General features: G+C 38.2%; 1 protein-coding gene across 1 annotated transcript; it reads left to right on the top strand.

The window, feature by feature from the left end:
- LOC121384250 (exonuclease 3'-5' domain-containing protein 2-like) lies at window positions 1-19,696 on the top strand. The gene is made up of 11 exons (XM_041514539.1): window positions 1-120; window positions 1,370-1,521; window positions 5,351-5,511; window positions 8,175-8,300; window positions 10,244-10,355; window positions 11,231-11,488; window positions 12,862-13,033; window positions 13,621-13,786; window positions 14,891-15,088; window positions 16,805-16,936; window positions 18,518-19,696. The coding sequence occupies exons 1-11, from the start codon at window positions 66-68 to the stop codon at window positions 18,756-18,758; spliced, it is 1,773 nt and encodes a 590-aa protein (XP_041370473.1). The 5' UTR covers window positions 1-65; the 3' UTR covers window positions 18,759-19,696.
- The last annotated feature ends 363 nt before the right edge of the window (window positions 19,697-20,059 follow it).

Here is a 20,059-nt window from a genome sequence, read left to right as displayed (position 1 = left end):
CTGCGCCCACTGAGCACGTTTGCTAGTATTTTTTAACAGGATCGTGTTATTTATAAACAAACAAAATGAATAAAACCACAAAACGAATAGCTGTTGTTGCGCCTATAATGTTACTTGGAGGTAATTTATGTGAAAATTCATGATCTGTATGTGGTTTAGAATTCTGTGTTTTTATTCTGGCCATAATTTTAATTTCCTTGTAACGGTTTGGAGCACTAATTCAAAACGTGAAGTTTGGTACTGTACACTAAAATAGCTTACGTTTTCAATACATATAAGCAATACGTGCTTATTTACAAATTTATCACCTACCACAAAATGTAAGCCTGCCTACAGAAATTTTAAATCGATAACAAATGCAGTAAATAAACAAAATGAAAAACCACAAGTAATCATGTAATGCATTCAACTTTTTTTTACTTTTTTTACCAGTAGCGAAAAGTTGCCATCAGTAAAACCCCAGATTTACGGAAATTCATACTGCAGCAATTTCAGTTGGCATCAGTGCCGCTTTTAAATTCTAGCCCATTCACACCAGTTCAGGGAGAGATGTAGATTAGTGGTAAAGTGTTTGCCTGATGTGCTGTCGGTCTGGAATCATGTTTTTTTTTTCAACCCTGGTGAGTGCCATAGGAAGAGAAAAAAACGTTCCTGGCCCAAAAAGTCCCGATTGAATGGAGCAGTGAGAACCAATGAAGGACTCAAACTTCACGATGGCACCGACAGCAGTTGCTGTCATTGAGACGTAAATTGCCATAGGTTGGGAGCATCACTGACAGCACTTTTGTGCCACTGTATAAAAATTACTGCCGTCGGTAAAGTTACTCAACGACCATAAAATGTATACACCTGCAGTACATTATTAGCCATTTGTACATTTGAAATATGTTTACTTACAGCAAAGTAACCTTTCGGTCATTGTATTATTAAATTTTTGTTCATTGATTATAATACAACATCATATCATTGATCCAGCCATAGAAATGTGAGTTTGTTCATATCTTGATGAACATAAAAATACAATTTTCAGGGAATGTTGCTTCTGATGAAGTCACTTTATATTTGTAGTTTTTTTGTTTCAGTTATATTTGTGTTTTTTTTGTTTCAGTTATTCTTTTAGAACACAAGAATAATTCAAAATGAAATATGAATTTTAGCGTTATGATTAGTAAGTATGTTTTAAATTTAATTATAAAGATTGTCTGTTATTTCTTTTACGTTAATTTGGGCCTGAAACAAAAAAATCATCCTCAAACCTATTTTTAAAAGTGCTATAGGCAGGCTCAAAATTGATGTAGGTGGGCCTTTTCAGTCTTGAGGTTTTCTAAATTATGATAATAATAATAAAACATTTTAACTTTCTTTTTAGGAGTACTGGTGTGGCATCTTGCCAGACGTTTTTTCTTCAGTAAAAAGAAGCTAAAATTTAGAAGAACAGATGGATCGATACATCTGGTCACATCATCAGAAGAATGGGAAATATTTTATCCTCAACTCATGTCAGACATTCAAAACATGAAGGTACAAAGTTCTGTAGGCCTATATACACGTACATGTATATTATTATTATTTATCTGGAAAAAGATCAGTTAGCCCTAAAAATAAATTGGAACCATTCTGTGTACCTGTATTGCCAATTTACCCATACTGTGTATTGCCAACTTACTGTGTATTGCCAACTGACCCATACTGTGTATTGCCAATTTACCCATACTGTGTATTGCCAACTGCCCATACTATGTACCTGTATTGTCAGCTCACCCATATTGTGTATTGCCAACTTACCCATACTGTGTATTGCCAACTCACCCATAATGTGTATTGCCAACTCACCCATACTGTGTATTGCCAACTTACCCATACTGTGTATTGCCAACTGTGCATATACTGTGTACCTGTATTGCCAACTGTGCACATACTGTGTACCTGTATTGCCAACTGTGCACATACTGTGTATTGCCAACTTACCCATACTGTGTATTGCCAACTGTGCACATACTGTGTACCTGTATTGCCAACTGTGCACATACTGTGTATTGCCAACTGTGCACATACTGTGTACCTGTATTGCCAACTGTGCACATACTGTGTACCTGTATTGCCAACTGTGCACATACTGTGTATTGCCAACTGTGCACATACTGTGTACCTGTATTGCCAACTGTGCACATACTGTGTACCTGTATTGCCAACTGTGCACATACTGTGTACCTGTATTGCCAACTGTGCACATACTGTGTATTGCCAACTGTGCACATACTGTGTACCTGTATTGCCAACTGTGCACATACTGTGTACCTGTATTGCCAACTGTGCACATACTGTGTACCTGTATTGCCAACTGTGCACATACTGTGTATTGCCAACTGTGCACATACTGTGTACCTGTATTGCCAACTGTGCACATACTGTGTACCTGTATTGCCAACTGTGCACATACTGTGTACCTGTATTGCCAACTGTGCACATACTGTGTATTGCCAACTTACTCATACTGTGTATTGCCAACTGTGCACATACTGTGTATTGCCAACTGTGCACATACTGTGTATTGCCAACTGTGCACATACTGTGTACCTGTATTGCCAACTGTGCACATACTGTGTACCTGTATTGCCAACTGTGCACATACTGTGTATTGCCAACTGTGCACATACTGTGTACCTGTATTGCCAACTGTGCACATACTGTATTGTACCTGTATTGCCAACTGTGCACATACTGTGTATTGCCAACTGCCAACACATACTCATACTGTGTATTGCCAACTGTGCACATACTGTGTACCTGTATTGCCAACTGTGCACATACTGTGTATTGCCAACTGTGCACATACTGTGTATTGCCAACTGTGCACATACTGTGTACCTGTATTGCCAACTGTGCACATACTGTGTATTGCCAACTGTGCACATACTGTGTGTATTGTGTATTGCCAACTGTGCACATACTGTGTACCTGTATTGCCAACTGTGCACATACTGTGTACCTGTATTGCCAACTGTATTGCCAACTGTGCACATACTGTGTGCACATACTGTACCTGTATTGCCAACTGTGCACATACTGTGTGCCAACTGTGCACATACTGTGCACTGTATTGCCAACTGTGCACATACCTGTATTGCCAACTGTGCACATACACATTGCCAACTGTGTACCTGTATTGCCAACTGTGCACATACTGTGTATTGCCAACTTACTCATACTGTGTATTGCCAACTGTGCACATACTGTGTATTGCCAACTGTGCACATACTGTGTACCTGTATTGCCAACTGTGCACATACTGTGTACCTGTATTGCCAACTGTGCACATACTGTGTACCTGTATTGCCAACTGTGCACATACTGTGTACCTGTATTGCCAACTGTGCACATACTGTGTACCTGTATTGCCAACTGTGCACATACTGTGTACCTGTATTGCCAACTGTGCACATACTGTGTACCTGTATTGCCAACTGTGCACATACTGTGTATTGCCAACTGTGCACATACTGTGTACCTGTATTGCCAACTGTGCACATACTGTGTACCTGTATTGCCAACTGTGCACATACTGTATTGTACTTGCCAACTGTGCACATACTGTGTACCTGTATTGCCAACTGTGCACATACTGTGTGTATTGCCAACTGTGCACATACTGTGTGCACATACTGTGTACCTGTATTGCCAACTGTGCACATACTGTGTACTGTATTGCCAACTGTGCACATACTGTGTATTGCCAACTGTGCACATACTGTGTACCTGTATTGCCAACTGTGCACATACTGTGTACTGTGTATTGCCAACTGTGCACATACTGTGTATTGCCAACTGTGCACATACTGTGTACCTGTATTGCCAACTGTGCACATACTGTGTACCTGTATTGCCAACTGTGCACATACTGTGTATTGCCAACTGTGCACATACTGTGTACCTGTATTGCCAACTGTGCACATACTGTGTACCTGTATTGCCAACTGTGCACATACTGTGTATTGCCAACTGTGCACATACTGTGTACCTGTATTGCCAACTGTGCACATACTGTGTATTGCCAACTGTGCACATACTGTGTACCTGTATTGCCAACTGTGCACATACTGTGTACCTGTATTGCCAACTGTGCACATACTGTGTATTGCCAACTGTGCACATACTGTGTACCTGTATTGCCAACTGTGCACATACTGTGTACCTGTATTGCCAACTGTGCACATACTGTGTACCTGTATTGCCAACTGTGCACATACTGTGTATTGCCAACTGTGCACATACTGTGTACCTGTATTGCCAACTGTGCACATACTGTGTACCTGTATTGCCAACTGTGCACATACTGTGTATTGCCAACTGTGCACATACTGTGTACCTGTATTGCCAACTGTGCACATACTGTGTACCTGTATTGCCAACTGTGCACATACTGTGTATTGCCAACTGTGCACATACTGTGTACCTGTATTGCCAACTGTGCACATACTGTGTACCTGTATTGCCAACTGTGCACATACTGTGTATTGCCAACTGTGCACATACTGTGTACCTGTATTGCCAACTCACCCATACTGTGTATTAATAACTCGCCCAATACTGTGTACCTGTATTGCCAACTTACCCATACCAGGACTTGTAGAATTTTTACAAAATGCACTAGCCATGGGATCAGTGATTTAAAAAATTTACTAGCCACGATTAAAAATTCACTAGCCCTACTTTACTTAATACAATTTTACTAATAGTAATAATTGGATATGTTACCGGGTACCTAAAGAAGGAGATAGAGATTAAAAACAGAGATTGGTGGGTTGGGGTTGGGGCAGGATATTCCTATTTACCAAATAGATTTAAATGCTGCATTTAACAACTTTTCACTATTGGGCATGGCAATAGTAGTTATTTACTAGCCCAACATTGAATATCACTAGCCATGGGAGTGAGGCTACCATAATCTAGAAGCCCTGCCCATACTGTGTATTGCTAACTCACCCATACTGTGTATTTCCAACACACCCCTTCTTTTGACAAGTCTGCTCACCTCAAACATGTAGTTTTAACACACTCCTTCTGTTGGTAAAGTGCGTATAGCTTGCTCTGCCCTTTTGTTGGTCAGCAATTTAGCCCTTCTGTTGGTCAAGTTGTCCCAAACTGTATAGCCAAGTTCGTCCACCATCTGTTGGTCAACTTGCCCCAGTTTCATTTTACCATACAGATCATGTACTTCATTGTATGCACAATTACTGTTTTTAACTTTGTTGACATGGTAACCTGGTAACATGAATGACCATTCTTGATTTACAAATACTTTGATGCTAGCTCGTTCGTGGCCTACTTAATGTACACGTGTATATTTCAGGTTGTTGGTTTTGACACGGAGTGGGTGCATTCTGGCGGTCACCGACATCCGGTCGCTCTACTGCAAATTGCGTCTTACCGCGGCCTGTGTGCACTGGTTCGACTTTGTTATATGCAGAATGACATTCCCAGCAGTCTGGCTGCATTTCTGTCAGATAGGAGGTATTTGAGAACACTTTACTCAGATAGGAGGTATTTGAGAGCATTTCACACAGTCAAATAGGAGTTATTTGAGAGCATTTCACACAGTCAGATAGGTATTTGAGAGCATTTCACTCTATCAGATAGGAGGTATTTGAGAGCATTTCACACAGTCAAATAGGAGTTATTTGAGAGCATTTCACACAGTCAGATAGGTATTTGAGAGCATTTCACACAGTTAGATAGGAGGTATTTGAGAGCATTTCACACTATCAGATAGGAGGTATTTGAGAGCATTTCACTCTATCAGATAGGAGGTATTTGAGAGCATTTTACTCAGTCAGATAGGAGGTATTTGAGAGCATTTTACTCAGTCAGATAGGAAGTATTTGAGAGCATTTTACTCAGTCAGATAGGAGGTATTTGAGAGCATTTCACACAGTCAAATAGGAGTTATTTGAGAGCATTTCACACAGTCAGATAGGTATTTGAGAGCATTTCACTCTATCAGATAGGAGGTATTTGAGAGCATTTCACACAGTCAGATAGGAGGTATTTGAGAGCATTTCACACTATCAGATAGGAGGTATTTGAGAGCATTTCACTCTATCAGATAGGAGGTATTTGAGAGCATTTTACTCAGTCAGATAGGAGGTATTTGAGAGCATTTTACTCAGTCAGATAGGAAGTATTTGAGAGCATTTTACTCAGTCAGATAGGAGGTATTTGAGAGCATTTCACACAGTCAAATAGGAGTTATTTGAGAGCATTTCACACAGTCAGATAGGTATTTGAGAGCATTTCACTCTATCAGATAGGAGGTATTTGAGAGCATTTCACACAGTCAAATAGGAGTTATTTGAGAGCATTTCACACAGTCAGATAGGTATTTGAGAGCATTTCACACAGTCAGATAGGAGGTATTTGAGAGCATTTCACTCTATCAGATAGGAGGTATTTGAGAGCATTTCACACAGTCAGATAGGAGGTATTTGAGAGCATTTTACTCAGTCAGATAGGAAGTATTTGAGAGCATTTTACTCAGTCAGATAGGAGGTATTTGAGAGCATTTCACACAGTCAGATAGGAGGTATTTGAGAGCATTTCACACAGTCAGATAGGAGGTATTTGAGAGCATTTCACACAGTCAGATAGGAGGTATTTGAGAGCATTTCACACTATCAGATAGGAGGTATTTGAGAGCATTTCACACAGTCAGATAGGAGGTATTTGAGAGCATTTCACACTATCAGATAGGAGGTATTTGAGAGCATTTCACTCTATCAGATAGGAGGTATTTGAGAGCATTTTACTCAGTCAGATAGGAGGTATTTGAGAGCATTTTACTCAGTCAGATAGGAAGTATTTGAGAGCATTTTACTCAGTCAGATAGGAGGTATTTGAGAGCATTTCACACAGTCAAATAGGAGTTATTTGAGAGCATTTCACACAGTCAGATAGGTATTTGAGAGCATTTCACTCTATCAGATAGGAGGTATTTGAGAGCATTTCACACAGTCAAATAGGAGTTATTTGAGAGCATTTCACACAGTCAGATAGGTATTTGAGAGCATTTCACACAGTCAGATAGGAGGTATTTGAGAGCATTTCACTCTATCAGATAGGAGGTATTTGAGAGCATTTCACACAGTCAGATAGGAAGTATTTGAGAGCATTTTACTCAGTCAGATAGGAGGTATTTGAGAGCATTTCAAACCGTCAGATAGGAGGTATTTGAGAGCATTTCACACAGTCAGATAGGTATTTGAGAGCATTTCACACAGTCAGATAGGAGGTATTTGAGAGCATTTTACTCAGTCAGATAGGAAGTATTTGAGAGCATTTTACTCAGTCAGATAGGAGGTATTTGAGAGCATTTCAAACCGTCAGATAGCAGGATGCAGCAGCTCAGTGGTAAAGAGTTCGCCAGTGTATATGGTAACAAAGCTTTGAAATTTGTTAAAAACATTTTGGGGGGGGATTGGTGGTTCATTTGGGCACGGCTGGGGTCATGACCCCTCTTTAATTTCACCCAGCAACAACACTGAATCTCCCTCTATGGATTGTTCCCATTCAAACCAGTCCACTACAACTGATACATCAAATGCCTGTTCTGTATGTAGGAAAGTGTATATAAAAGATATCCTACTGCTTTATATTTAGGAGTAGGCTTGTGCTGACAGCTGGTTGCCTCTCCTTTTCTGTCTTGGTGTTTTGAATTTTCCTTGATATTTATTTTATAAATAATGCAGACAAATTAAACACACCTTTCACACATCATCTGGAAAATGAAATAACCACACTTTAGAAATATGCTGACAAGTAATCTTATTCTTTCCTCCAAATGAAAAGTAAAATGTATAACAATTTAAAAATGTCACGATTCTCCTAAATGAACTTTCCTGCAGACAGGACAACACATACCGCAGCCTTTGATATTCCTGTACCAGTCATAGTGGGCACAGTGCGATCAGTGTGTCTTCTGCAGAAGGTTGAATGTACAGGCTGTACCACCTGAAACGAGTCTCGTACTCTACCAGTGAGCTAACTCCCTCCACACAACATATAAGTAAAGAAATAAAGTTAAAAATTAAAATACTTTATTATATGTTAGTGCTTTAAACAAATTACATGTTTTGTGCTTATGATACTGAATTTTCTCACTTCGTTTGATTATTTTCCAGTATTTTGAAAGTCGGAGTTGGTGTTTCAGAAGATGGTCAGAAGCTGCTCAAAGATTATCAACTCCCTGTTCGCGGTGGTGTTGACTTACGAAATCTACTGGTCCGAGTTCGAGATGTCTTTCACTGGTATGTGTATATTCTGTCCGTCTATCTCTTTATGTATGTGTGTGTATCTGTTTGTGTGTTTGTTTGTATATATGCATATCTGTTCATGCATCCATCCATCCATCCATCCATCCATCCATCCAATCCATTCCTCAGTTTAAACTTTCTTCCATCCATCCATCCATCAATCCATCCACTTACCCATCCATCCAACCACCCACTGATCTAACCAACCACCCATTCGTCCGTCCACCAACCCATCCATCCATTCAAAATTCACTTATCCATCCATCCATCCACCCACCCATATCCATACATTCATTAATCTAATAACCACCCACCCATCCATTCATCCACTATCCATCCGTCCATCCATCCACCCATCCACCCACCTATCCATCTATCCATCCAACCAGCCATCCATCCACACAATCATTCTTCCATCCATCCATCCATCTATCCATCCAACCACCTACTCATCCATCTACTTAATTAACCATTCATCCACATATCCATCCATTCATCGACCCATCCACTTATCCATCCATCCATCCATCCAATATCCACCCACCCATCCAATCATCCATTTATCCATCCATCCATCCATCCATCCCATACCCACCCACCCATTCATTCATCCACTTATCCATCCACTTATCCATCCACCCACCAATCATCTGTCTATCCAGCTAGCCAGCCATCCACCCAACCATCTATCCACCCAAGCATCCAAGCATCCATCCACTTATCCATCAACCCACCCAACCATCCTCTCATCCACCCACCCACCCACCCATCCATCCATCCAGCCATCCAAAATCTACTTATCCATCCATCCATCCACCCAACCATTCACCCACCCATTCATCCATTTATCCATCCACTCATCCACTGATCATTCCATCCATTCATCCATCCATTATCCATCCACCCATCCATCCATCCATCATCCATCCACCCAACCATCCAAACATCCATCCATCCACTTATCCATCCATCCATCCATCCATCCATCCATCCATCCATCCATCCATCCATCCATCCAACCATCCATTAGTATAATATACATCTAAGCCACCCACCCATATAGTATAATATACATGTTACATATATATGATTATGTAAGTAGATACCCATAATATTACTGCAGAACTGAATACATATTAACTTAAATACACAAAACCCATGATATTACTGCAAAATGTAATACATACTAACTTAAATACTCAAAGGCCATGATATTACTGCAAAACGTAATACATACTAACTTAAATACTCAAAACCCATGATATTACTGCAGAACTGAATACATACTAACTTAAATACTCAAAACCCATGATATTACTGCAAAACTTAATACATACTAACTTAAATACTCAAAGCCATGATATTACTGCAAAACTTAATACATACTAACTTAAATACTCAAAACCCATGATATTACTGCAAAACGTAATACATACTAACTTAAATACTCAAAACCCATGATATTACTGCAGAACTGAATACATACTAACTTAAATACTCAAAACCCATGATATTACTGCAAAACTTAATACATACTAACTTAAATACTCAAAGCCATGATATTACTGCAAAACTTAATACATACTAACTTAAATACTCAAAACCCATGATATTACTGCAAAACTTAATACATACTAACTTAAATACACAAAACCCATGATATTACTGCAAAACTTATTACATACTAACTTAAATACTCAAAAACCATGATATTACTGCAAAATGTAATACATACTAACTTAAATACTCAAAACCCATGATATTACTGCAAAACATAATACATACTAACTTAAATACTCAAAACCCATGATATTACTGCAAAACTTAATACATACTAACTTAAATACTCAAAATCCATGATACTACTGCAAAACTGAATACATACTAAGTTAAATACTCGACTAGCATTAGAATGAATCTGATTTGTTATGTTTCAGCCCAAACCAAAGCCTACAGGGTTTGTGTGACGGAGTACTCGGCCAGAGTCTGGACAAACAGCATGCTGTTAGATGTGGCAACTGGGAGGCTCACACACTCAGTACAGAGCAGGTAATAGTTTGTTAATCCAGGGTGTAAATTAGGACACAGGTAATAGTTTGTTAATCCAGGGTATAAATTACTACACAGGTAATGGTTTGTTAATTCAGGGTGTGAATTAGGATACATGTAATATTTTCTGTGTCCAGGGTGTAAATTAGGACACAGGGAATAATTTGTTACGAGGGTGTAAATTAGGACACAGGTAATATTTTGTTAATCCGGTGTGTAAATTAGGACACAGATAATAGTTTGTTAATTCAGGGTGTAAATTAGGACACAGGTAATAGTTTGTTAATCCAGGGTGTAAATTAGAACACAGGTAATATTTTCTCTGTCCAGGGTGTAAATTAGAACACAGGTAATATTTTGTTAATCCAGGGTGTAAATTAGGACACAGGTAATAGTTTGTTAATACAGGGTGTAAATTAGGACACAGGTAATAGTTTGTTAATACAGGGTGTAAATTAGGACACAGGTAATAGTTTGTTAATCCAGGGTGTAATTTAGGACACGGGTAATAGTTTGTTAATCCAGGGTGTAAATTAGGACACAGGTAATAGTTTGTTAATCCAGGGTGTAAATTAGGACACAGGTAATAGTTTGTTAATGCAGGGTGTAAATTAGGGCACACGGAATAGTTTCTCTGTTCAGGGTGTAAATTGGGACAGAGGTTTCATAGTTAGGTGTGAGAATTGTGTGGCCATAATACTTCCATAGTGAGTATACGATCTGTGTCAATTTGATTTCGCTATAACTTTTCCAAAAATCATCACATTGTTCACCTAATTATTGTTTTTATTCCTCATGTATTTAAAGCAATGGAAATATAATTGTTTGAATTTTAAAATAGTTATGTTACCTCTTTAATGAGCCATGTGTTGTAGGTGGAGTATTCCGCAGCAGATGCCATGGTTGCTGTAGACATCTTCGTTAGACTGGTTCTTGGTAAACTGTTGGGCAGAACACAAAGAAACAATCAACCACTGTCAGGATGGCATAAAAGCTCGGATGACAGTTTCTCCGAGTACGAATATCATGAAAATCCTGACATGGTGTCCGAGTCACAGTTTTGGCAGACGGCAACCTCGTTATGTCAAGGATTGGTAGACAGTACAGTTCGGATTTCAAAGAATCACTACAGCGTAGGTTTTTGTTTCTTTTAATACAGTAACTGTACTCTGCTGACCCAGCATTCATGTGGGTCATGAAACGGTCATGCAATTTGCAAATATTATTTTCCAGTACTGGATTTTCATGGAATTTTTATTTAGCTTGTAAAAATTGGTAGAAAATGAAAATTGGCTGTTAATGAAAAACATTTTCATTTAAACTAACACAAGACGACAAGTTTTTGTTTTGTTTAATGACACCACTAGAGCACACTGATTTATTAATTATTGGCTATTGGATGTCAAACATTTTGTAATTCTGACATGTATCTTAGAAAGGAAACCCGCTACATTTTTACATTAGTAGCAAGGGGTATTTTATATGCACCATTACGGCAACCGATATTGAGGGGCCTATCCACATTGTGTATATGTATGTATGATTTTATAAAGTTTAACCGGCCCGGTTAAGCATCATAAGGCATTAAAATCATATAATAGGTGTCCACGTTGTTTATTGGTCAGAATCCTGAACCATGACAATTTGTCAGCGCCTTATTTCCCGCGCCAGTTTGTTCGGATTCACGATGTTGGACTCCGACCAGACAAAATCTCGCGCATTGCGAAAGTTCCAACTTGAGAGCTCTGTAACAGCAAAGGGGGTGAGATTCAGCTCAGTCTGAAGAGCACTCGGCTGAGGTGCTTGGGTTATAGGATAAGGTTTTTCCCATCCCGACCAGTACCCCACGACCTATATCAAAGGCCGTGGCAAGGCTAGCTTTGGCACTTGCCAAATTTGCTAATTGCAAATTTCAAAAGAATTGGCAAATTTTATTTTAATTTTGCAAAATAATTTCAAGCAATAATTGATCTTTTGTTTAGAAAATAACTAGGTTTCTGCAGTTTTTGAAGTTTGATAGATAATTTTTCTAGCTCTATGTGGTAAATACAGCCCTATCTGTGGGACAGTGCATATAAAAGATCCCTTGCTGCTAATGGAACAATATAGTAGGTTTCCTTTGAAAACTACATTTCAGAATTAACAAATGTTCAACAATGTGCTCTAGTGGTGTCGTTAAACAAAACAAACTTTTAATTGCAAAGTGTTATGCACCTGTAATGGAATTTTAGAGAAAACATAATGGAATTGTAAACTTGATAGGCATGTTGTAACCTATGGGTAACCAGAACTGTTGTTTGTGGTAACCTATACACGGGTTACTGGACACCATGCCTATTTCAATCTTGTAATATATAGAATATTTATCATATTTATCATATTAGTCATGTGTATATTGTAAACACAGTATAGTTAAAATACCTTCTACTAATATTTTTCAATTGATTTTAAAATGCTGGATTTGTGGTGTTTGGCATTTGCTCATTAAAATTGTATAATGTTTTAGGATTCAAGAAAAAGCCCAGATAAGCGACCCGAAAAAGTGGATATGTTACGAGCATACTCGATTCGTCAACGACCTCTGTATGACAACTGTCAGCTCATGGCACCAGATGGTCAGATGCTGTGTACATGCAATGCCAGCAAAGCACAGTGGTATATTATGAAAGGACTAGGTGGTAAGATTATCAATATCAGATTCATAGAGATTTTGTTCAGTGGTGTTAGGATTTGGTGATAAGGCTGTCTTGTATGCATGCAATGCCAGCAAAGCCCTGTGGTATATTATGAAAGGACTTGGTAGTGAGCTTATCAATATCAGATTCTGAGATGTTTTGTTCAATAGTGTTAGGATTTGGTGATAAGGCTGTCTTGTATGCATGCAGTGCCAGCAAAGCATAGTGGTATATTATGAAAGGACTTTGTGGTGAGTTTATTATTATTAAATTCTGAGAGATTTGTCTAATATGTCTTCCAAGTGGTACATCGAAAATTGTGGTATGTATTGTCCTGTCTAGAAAATGCTTATGAAAGATCCTTTGTTCCATTATCAGTAGGAGTAGCAGCCGAATTTCTCTACTGATCAACTGTTGCAATAATCATAATTAATTTAGACCCAAACAGAGATTTCAATAAACAAACTTTGTTTTCTTTTCTATGTTTGACATGTGCTACTGAATGACGCAGAAAACATTCATAAAACATTCCATTCTGTTTTTCTCACAGTAAATAAAATAATGACTAATCCACAACTAATTATTTTCAGAAAAAGTGAGCGATGACCCTATTGTTGTCAAGCTGAGGTTTGAGCCATCGGGAAGGCCTGAGTCGGACAGAAACTATTATCTACAGGACAAGCAGAATGTGTGTGTGGTTTGTGGGGCATCTGACAGCTACATCAGAAAGTTTATCGTGCCGCAAGAATATAGAAAGTAAGTTAGAAATAGACAGCAATATGTTCACTACATTTTGTTTTTGCTTTTGTTTTTCATTTATTCTTGTCTTTGGGGCAGACTGTCACCTTGGCTGTATCTAGCCTAAAATAATTGGGGCACAATGAACAAAAAGAATTAGGGCACTATAACATAGGATCTTCTCCACTTTGACAGAACGGTTTCTTTTAAATTAAAAAGGCTTTTTTTTCTCTCTCTCTTTGGTGGGTGGAGGGGAAGATCTGTAGACCGAGACTTCCAAGTTGAAGTAACCGTATCTGAGACACCAAATAGGATTTACGCTGTTGTTCATAACATTGTCAAATCATAACATTGTCAAATGTGAATTAAAGTTGAATTTGTCAAATATATTTCATTATTAATTTACAATAAAGTTAATTAGAAAATTGTGTACTCTTTGTTACTGTCAATATGGCTATACAACTAATAGAAATTTGAATTTGACTACAGATTTTCTGGTCCAGTTTATCATGGGATACTGCCTGATATACATGCAGAAGTAGGGCTAATGAATATTTAATCATGGATAATTAATTTTTAAAATCACCAATCCCATGGTGAGTGGATTTAAAATTTTTTTTAGAAGACCTGGGTTTTACTTTTAGATAAATAGATAGATAACAGATAATATATATTACAATCAGTAATTCAGTAATATGTATTATCTGTTTGTGCTTAGTCTAATACTTTTGCAAATATTTAATAATAATAAACATTATTATTAAAATCTATCTTAAAATATTTCCTTCTATAAGTGTACAGGGCACCCTCATGTATTCCATAATGCATCTAAAAAGAACTGGAAATTTAGAAAAACGTTACTGGGGAGCATGCCCCCAAACTTCTCTAGCATTTTCGCACCCTTTGGGGGCTCAGATCCTGGGGGAAACACTGCACCCCCACCCCCAATTTTGAAGATTATACACTAGACCCCAAATTTAAAAGTGAATTACTATATAAACCTCCACCCGTCCTTCCACCTACTGGCTTGTTTTTAAATATATGCTACTATAGTTTTAAATGTGCTGATGTGTTGTTAAACAAATATTCCCTTTTTAATTGATGTTATGGTTTCCCCAACAGGTATTTTCCTCCATCTCTGAAAGACCACCGGTCACACGACATCCTGTTGTTGTGTCCTCCGTGTCACCAGCTGAGTGCGCAGCATGACAGTGTACTTCGACTGCAGCTGGCCGATGAATGTAGCGCACCACTCGACTCGGGTCTTGGATGTAAGAGCAGACAGGACCATGGGTTACAGATCGTCAAATCATCTGCCAAGTATGTACTCAGCATATTGGTTGTACATACTACGCCATGTGTTCCCAAGCTGTTTTCACACATATTTGGGGCGGGACGTAGCCCAGTGGTAAGGCGCTTGATCGATGCGCAGTCGGTTTAGGATCAATACCCGTCGGTGGCGCCATTGGGCTATTTCTCGTTCCAGCCAATGCTCCACAACTGGTGTAACAAAGGCCGTGATATGTACTATCCTGTCTTTGGGATGGTGCATATAAAACATCCCTTGCTGCTAATCGGAAAGAGTAGCCCATGAAATGGCAACAGCGGGTTTCCGCTCTCAATATATGTGTGGTCGTTAACCATATGTCTGATGCCATATAACCGTAAATAAAATGTGTTGAGAGCATCATTAAATAAAATATTTCCTTCCTTCACACACATTTATGAATATAGGCTTACTGATATGACGGCCATAAAAAAAAGGTTGAATGCAGAAAAAGAAGAATAAGAAAGAAATGTGTCATCAAGTCGGTGTGCTTCACAATGGCTTGCTCCGTTTAACACATTAAACACTTAATATTTTGTTCTTTGATGGGTAATGCTGTAGCTGTCATGTGGAGTCATTTCTGGTTAAAGCAGACATGATTTTTCCCCCCACTAATTAATAGATTTTTGCTTTTTAAAATATTTCAGAGGCAAACAGAAAAAAAAGTCTATAAAAAAATAAGTTGATGTTCTTTTTCTTTTTGTGCTATATTTAGTATTTTGTCCAATCTCACTTCCAACAAACTGGTTCTCTTGTTTATGAGTATTTAGTATTTTGTCCCATCTCACTTCCAATAAACTGGTTCTCTTGTTTATGAGTATTTAGTATTTTGTCCGATCTCACTTCCAATAAACTGGTTCTCTTGTTTATGAGTATTTAGTATTTTGTCCGATCTCACTTCCAACAAACTGGTTCTCTTGTTTATGAGTATTTAGTATTTTGTCCGATCTCACTTCCAATAAACTGGTTCTCTTGTTTATGACTGTTTAGTAAGACATGAACACCTAAAATGTCCAATCAACTTAATGTTGAGAATGTGAACCAACTAATGCTTGAACCAACTCTAAAGCCAAGCACATAGCTCTGATAAATGGTGGGTGTTGGTGCCAATAAATCAGAAGCTGTTTGGAGACAATTCTCCATTCAGCGAAACGTTCTCATATCTCTGTGATATTTGCATGGAAACTTCTTTTCCTGCTGTGGTATGTGCTATCCTGTCTGTGGAATGGTGCATATAAAAGATCCCTTGCTACTAATGGAAAAATGTAGCGGGTTTCCTCTCTATGACTGTGTCAAAATTACCACATGTTTGACATCCATTAGCCGATGATTAATAAATCAATGTGCTCTAGTGGTATCATTAAACAAAACAATTTTTTCCTGCTGATGCTAACATTTTGGTTTTCTCAGAACACTTATTATTTTTTAAATTAATTTTCGTTATCTATAAGCACCATACATCTGCAAAGTCAACCAGACGAATGCCATTCCTGGTAACAATTCCATGACATTGATTTTATCACGCAACAGGTGGGAGTTGTCAGACATTTTTTTTCGATGTCAATTCCATTTTACATTAGCCCCTACATCAACAAAAATTGAATTGCAATGTATATCACAGTTTTAATCCAATTTCATTGTACAACATTTATCGTTTGACAGAATCGCAGAGATATGTGTCTGGCTTAATGCAGTTGATTTTTATTCAGAGCTCTGAAATTCAGCAATCAGAAGATTCCAGAACAAAGAAAAGATGAGCTCAGAAAAATAATACTGGATCACTTTGGAGCAGCTTCCATTACTGACGACCTTCTTGAAACCGCATGCAGTATAGATGTCAGGTATGTGAGAACATTGGATTTAGTAGTGACATTTAATTTATTTGTTAGAAAACTATAGGGAACAGATTGTTTTAAATCTTGTTTTATTGTAGTAACTAAAAACTAATATTCTTATTCAACAAATGTGGGACAGGATCTAGCTCATTCATTAGAGCTTGCCTGAGGTGTTTGGGTCATGGCATCGAACTCCTTGGTAGATCATTCTCCGATATATGTTTTCCTGTGGCATCGAACTCCTTGGTAGATCATTCTCCGATATATGTTTTCCTGTGGCATCGAATTCCTTGGTAGATCATTCTCCGATATAAGTTTTCCTGTGGCATCGAACCCCTTTGGTAGATCATTCTCCGATATATGTTTTCCTGTGGCATCGAACTCCTTGGTAGATCATTCTCCGATATATGTTTTCCTGTGGCATCGAACCCCCTTGGTAGATCATTCTCCGATATATGTCTTCCTGTGGCATCGAAACCCCTTGGTAGATCATTCTCTGATATATGTTTTCCTGTGGCATCGAACCCCCTTGGTAGATCATTCTCTGATATATGTTTTCCTGTGGCATCGAACCCCCTTGGTAGATCATTCTCCGATATATGTCTTCCTGTGGCATCAAACCCCCTTGGTAGATCATTCTCCGATATATGTTTTCCTGTAGCATCGAACCCCCTTGGTAGATCATTCTCCGATATATGTTTTCCTGTGGCATCAAACCCCCTTGGTAGATCATTCTCTGATATATGTTTTCCCATCCCAATTATTATGACTGGTACATCAAAGGACATAGTATATACTGTCCTATCTACAGTAAAGTACATATACAAGATCCCATTCTGCTTCACCATCAAGAGTAGCTTATGTGGACTTCCTCTCTGTCACTCTGTGGAACAAATGTTGAAATAACCCTATGTTAGCCATAGTTTAAAATGTGCTGAGGTGGCATAAAACAAACATTCCTCTCCTTGTCTTCCCATGTCCGTGCTGTTCTCAGTGGCAGAGTTCATACACAACAACACCATGCTGGTATTTGGTAGCAGTGGTCCATGTACTTTATTACATTTAATGTTTAATACAGTGTTTCCACCACGATTTTAGTTCAGAGGATTGACAAAATAGTGAACTGTTACAAGTGAATGGAAATTGAAAGAATTGACATGTAGATCCTTTTTTCTCTCCCCTCCCCCCCCCCCCCCCCCCCCCCCCCCCCACTGGCCATCAAGCTCGAACAATGTAGTTATTTGGTGGATATATTGATGACAACTAGCTTTTGCATTTTTACAAATTCTATCAGTGGACTGATCAAAGAAGTCAATTGCTCTTCTTTTTTTTTCATGGTTATAATTTTTATAGTCCCAGCAAATAAATCATGGTGTCGGTGCAGAGTTTGAACAGTACCTAGGGGAAACACTGTTAATATGTGTACGGGATTGTCTTAATGTCGTAATCTTGTGTTGGATTTGTTTAACTGATTGTGTTGTATTTCTGTTTAACAGATTGTGTTGTATTTCTGTGTAATTGATTGTGTTGTATTTCTGTTTAACAGATTGTGTTGTATCTCTGTGTAATTGATTTTGTTAATTTCAGAATCTTTAACGATGACTATGTATCTCACGGACAGAAGGTTGTAAATCAATATAAATGTGAACATGGCTTGGAATATTTGGAGAAAAGATGGCGACAGCACTTTGTGGACATGATGAAGCCGCGCTATCTTCCTAACATGTGGTCCGTAGATCACGAAAATTCAGGGATGGTTAAGTCGGACTTGGAGAATCACAGGAATAAGATGAAATGTGAGCAGCCTTCGACATCAACTAGGACATGAAATAAATATTGTGAGCATCCGTCCACATCAAGCGATGAAAATTCTTCTGGGTTTTCAGCTGTTTGTTCATAATTTCCATGTTCTTCATCCAAAACTTAGGATATAGTTTGTGCTGAATTTTTGTATACATTCTGAATCAGGGCCACAAGTTTAGACTATTGTGCAGCCCTAACCCTACGGCCTGTCCAGGGCTACCTCTGCCACCAGCCAACTTCCATATTTGCCAACTGCAACTGCAACTGAAAACATATGTGCGAATTATGAGCACAACTGATGATTTTAATTTTGCAAATTATTTTGTTGAATGATTGATAATTTCTTTAAAATACAGTAGGTTTCAGCAATGTTTTTTAATTTAACAGATAATTTTATGAAATATTTTGTACACCAATAGCTAGGCCTGTCAATCTCAATACCTGACCACCAATATAAATATTTCCAGATTTTGTTTGTTAAGTTCTAAGATCACTACCCATCAGACACCATCAGACAACCAAAGAGACCAAGTGAAAACTGATTTTATTTCTAACTACAGCAATATATAAAACAAGCAAAGAAAAACAGTATGCAAATCAATGTGTGCTGACAAGATTAGCCCTTTCTCCCTGGTGCCAACAATTAAACATAAACACTCTCTTATCTCAGCAGTAAGACAGACACTTAGGTTTCTTAATTACACTCAGCCGGATCAGTATCTCCCCTCCCAAGTAGAAACTATTTTATATGGCTTAATTTACCCCCTTGAACTTGAACTACGAATTTAAAGTTAACCCCATATATTCTAACACTTCCACCAATAAAACGTAAACTTCTCTTCAGAAGTTAACGCCAATAAAAGGTAGATTTATTTTTAAGTAAATAGGTACTCGCCCTATAATCATTTTAGAGAATTACACTTATTTATCCATTGTCTAATACATATCCAATTAAAAATATTGTTTATCACTGTTCATTATTTTCCTTTCACATGCTAGACTGTCAAACATTTCCCATGCTGGATAGTCAACACTTTTCACAGGCTAGACTGTCAAACATTTCACATGCTAGATAGCCAACACTTTTCACGTGCTAGACTGTCAAACATTTCACATGCTAGATAGCCAACACTTTTCACGTGCTAGACTGTCAAACATTTCACATTGTAGATAGTCAACACTTTTCACGTGCTAGACTGTCAAACATTTCACATGCTAGATAGCCAACACTTTTCACGTGCTAGACTGTCAAACATTTCACATGCTAGATAGCCAACACTTTTCACGTGCTAGACTGTCAAACATTTCACATTGTAGATAGTCAAC

This window comes from Gigantopelta aegis, chromosome 10, assembly GCF_016097555.1.
Source record: "Gigantopelta aegis isolate Gae_Host chromosome 10, Gae_host_genome, whole genome shotgun sequence".
Lineage (NCBI taxonomy): Eukaryota > Metazoa > Mollusca > Gastropoda > Neomphalida > Peltospiridae > Gigantopelta > Gigantopelta aegis.
Note: the sequence above shows the minus strand (reverse complement) of the source record. Positions and strands in the feature narration are given on the sequence as shown.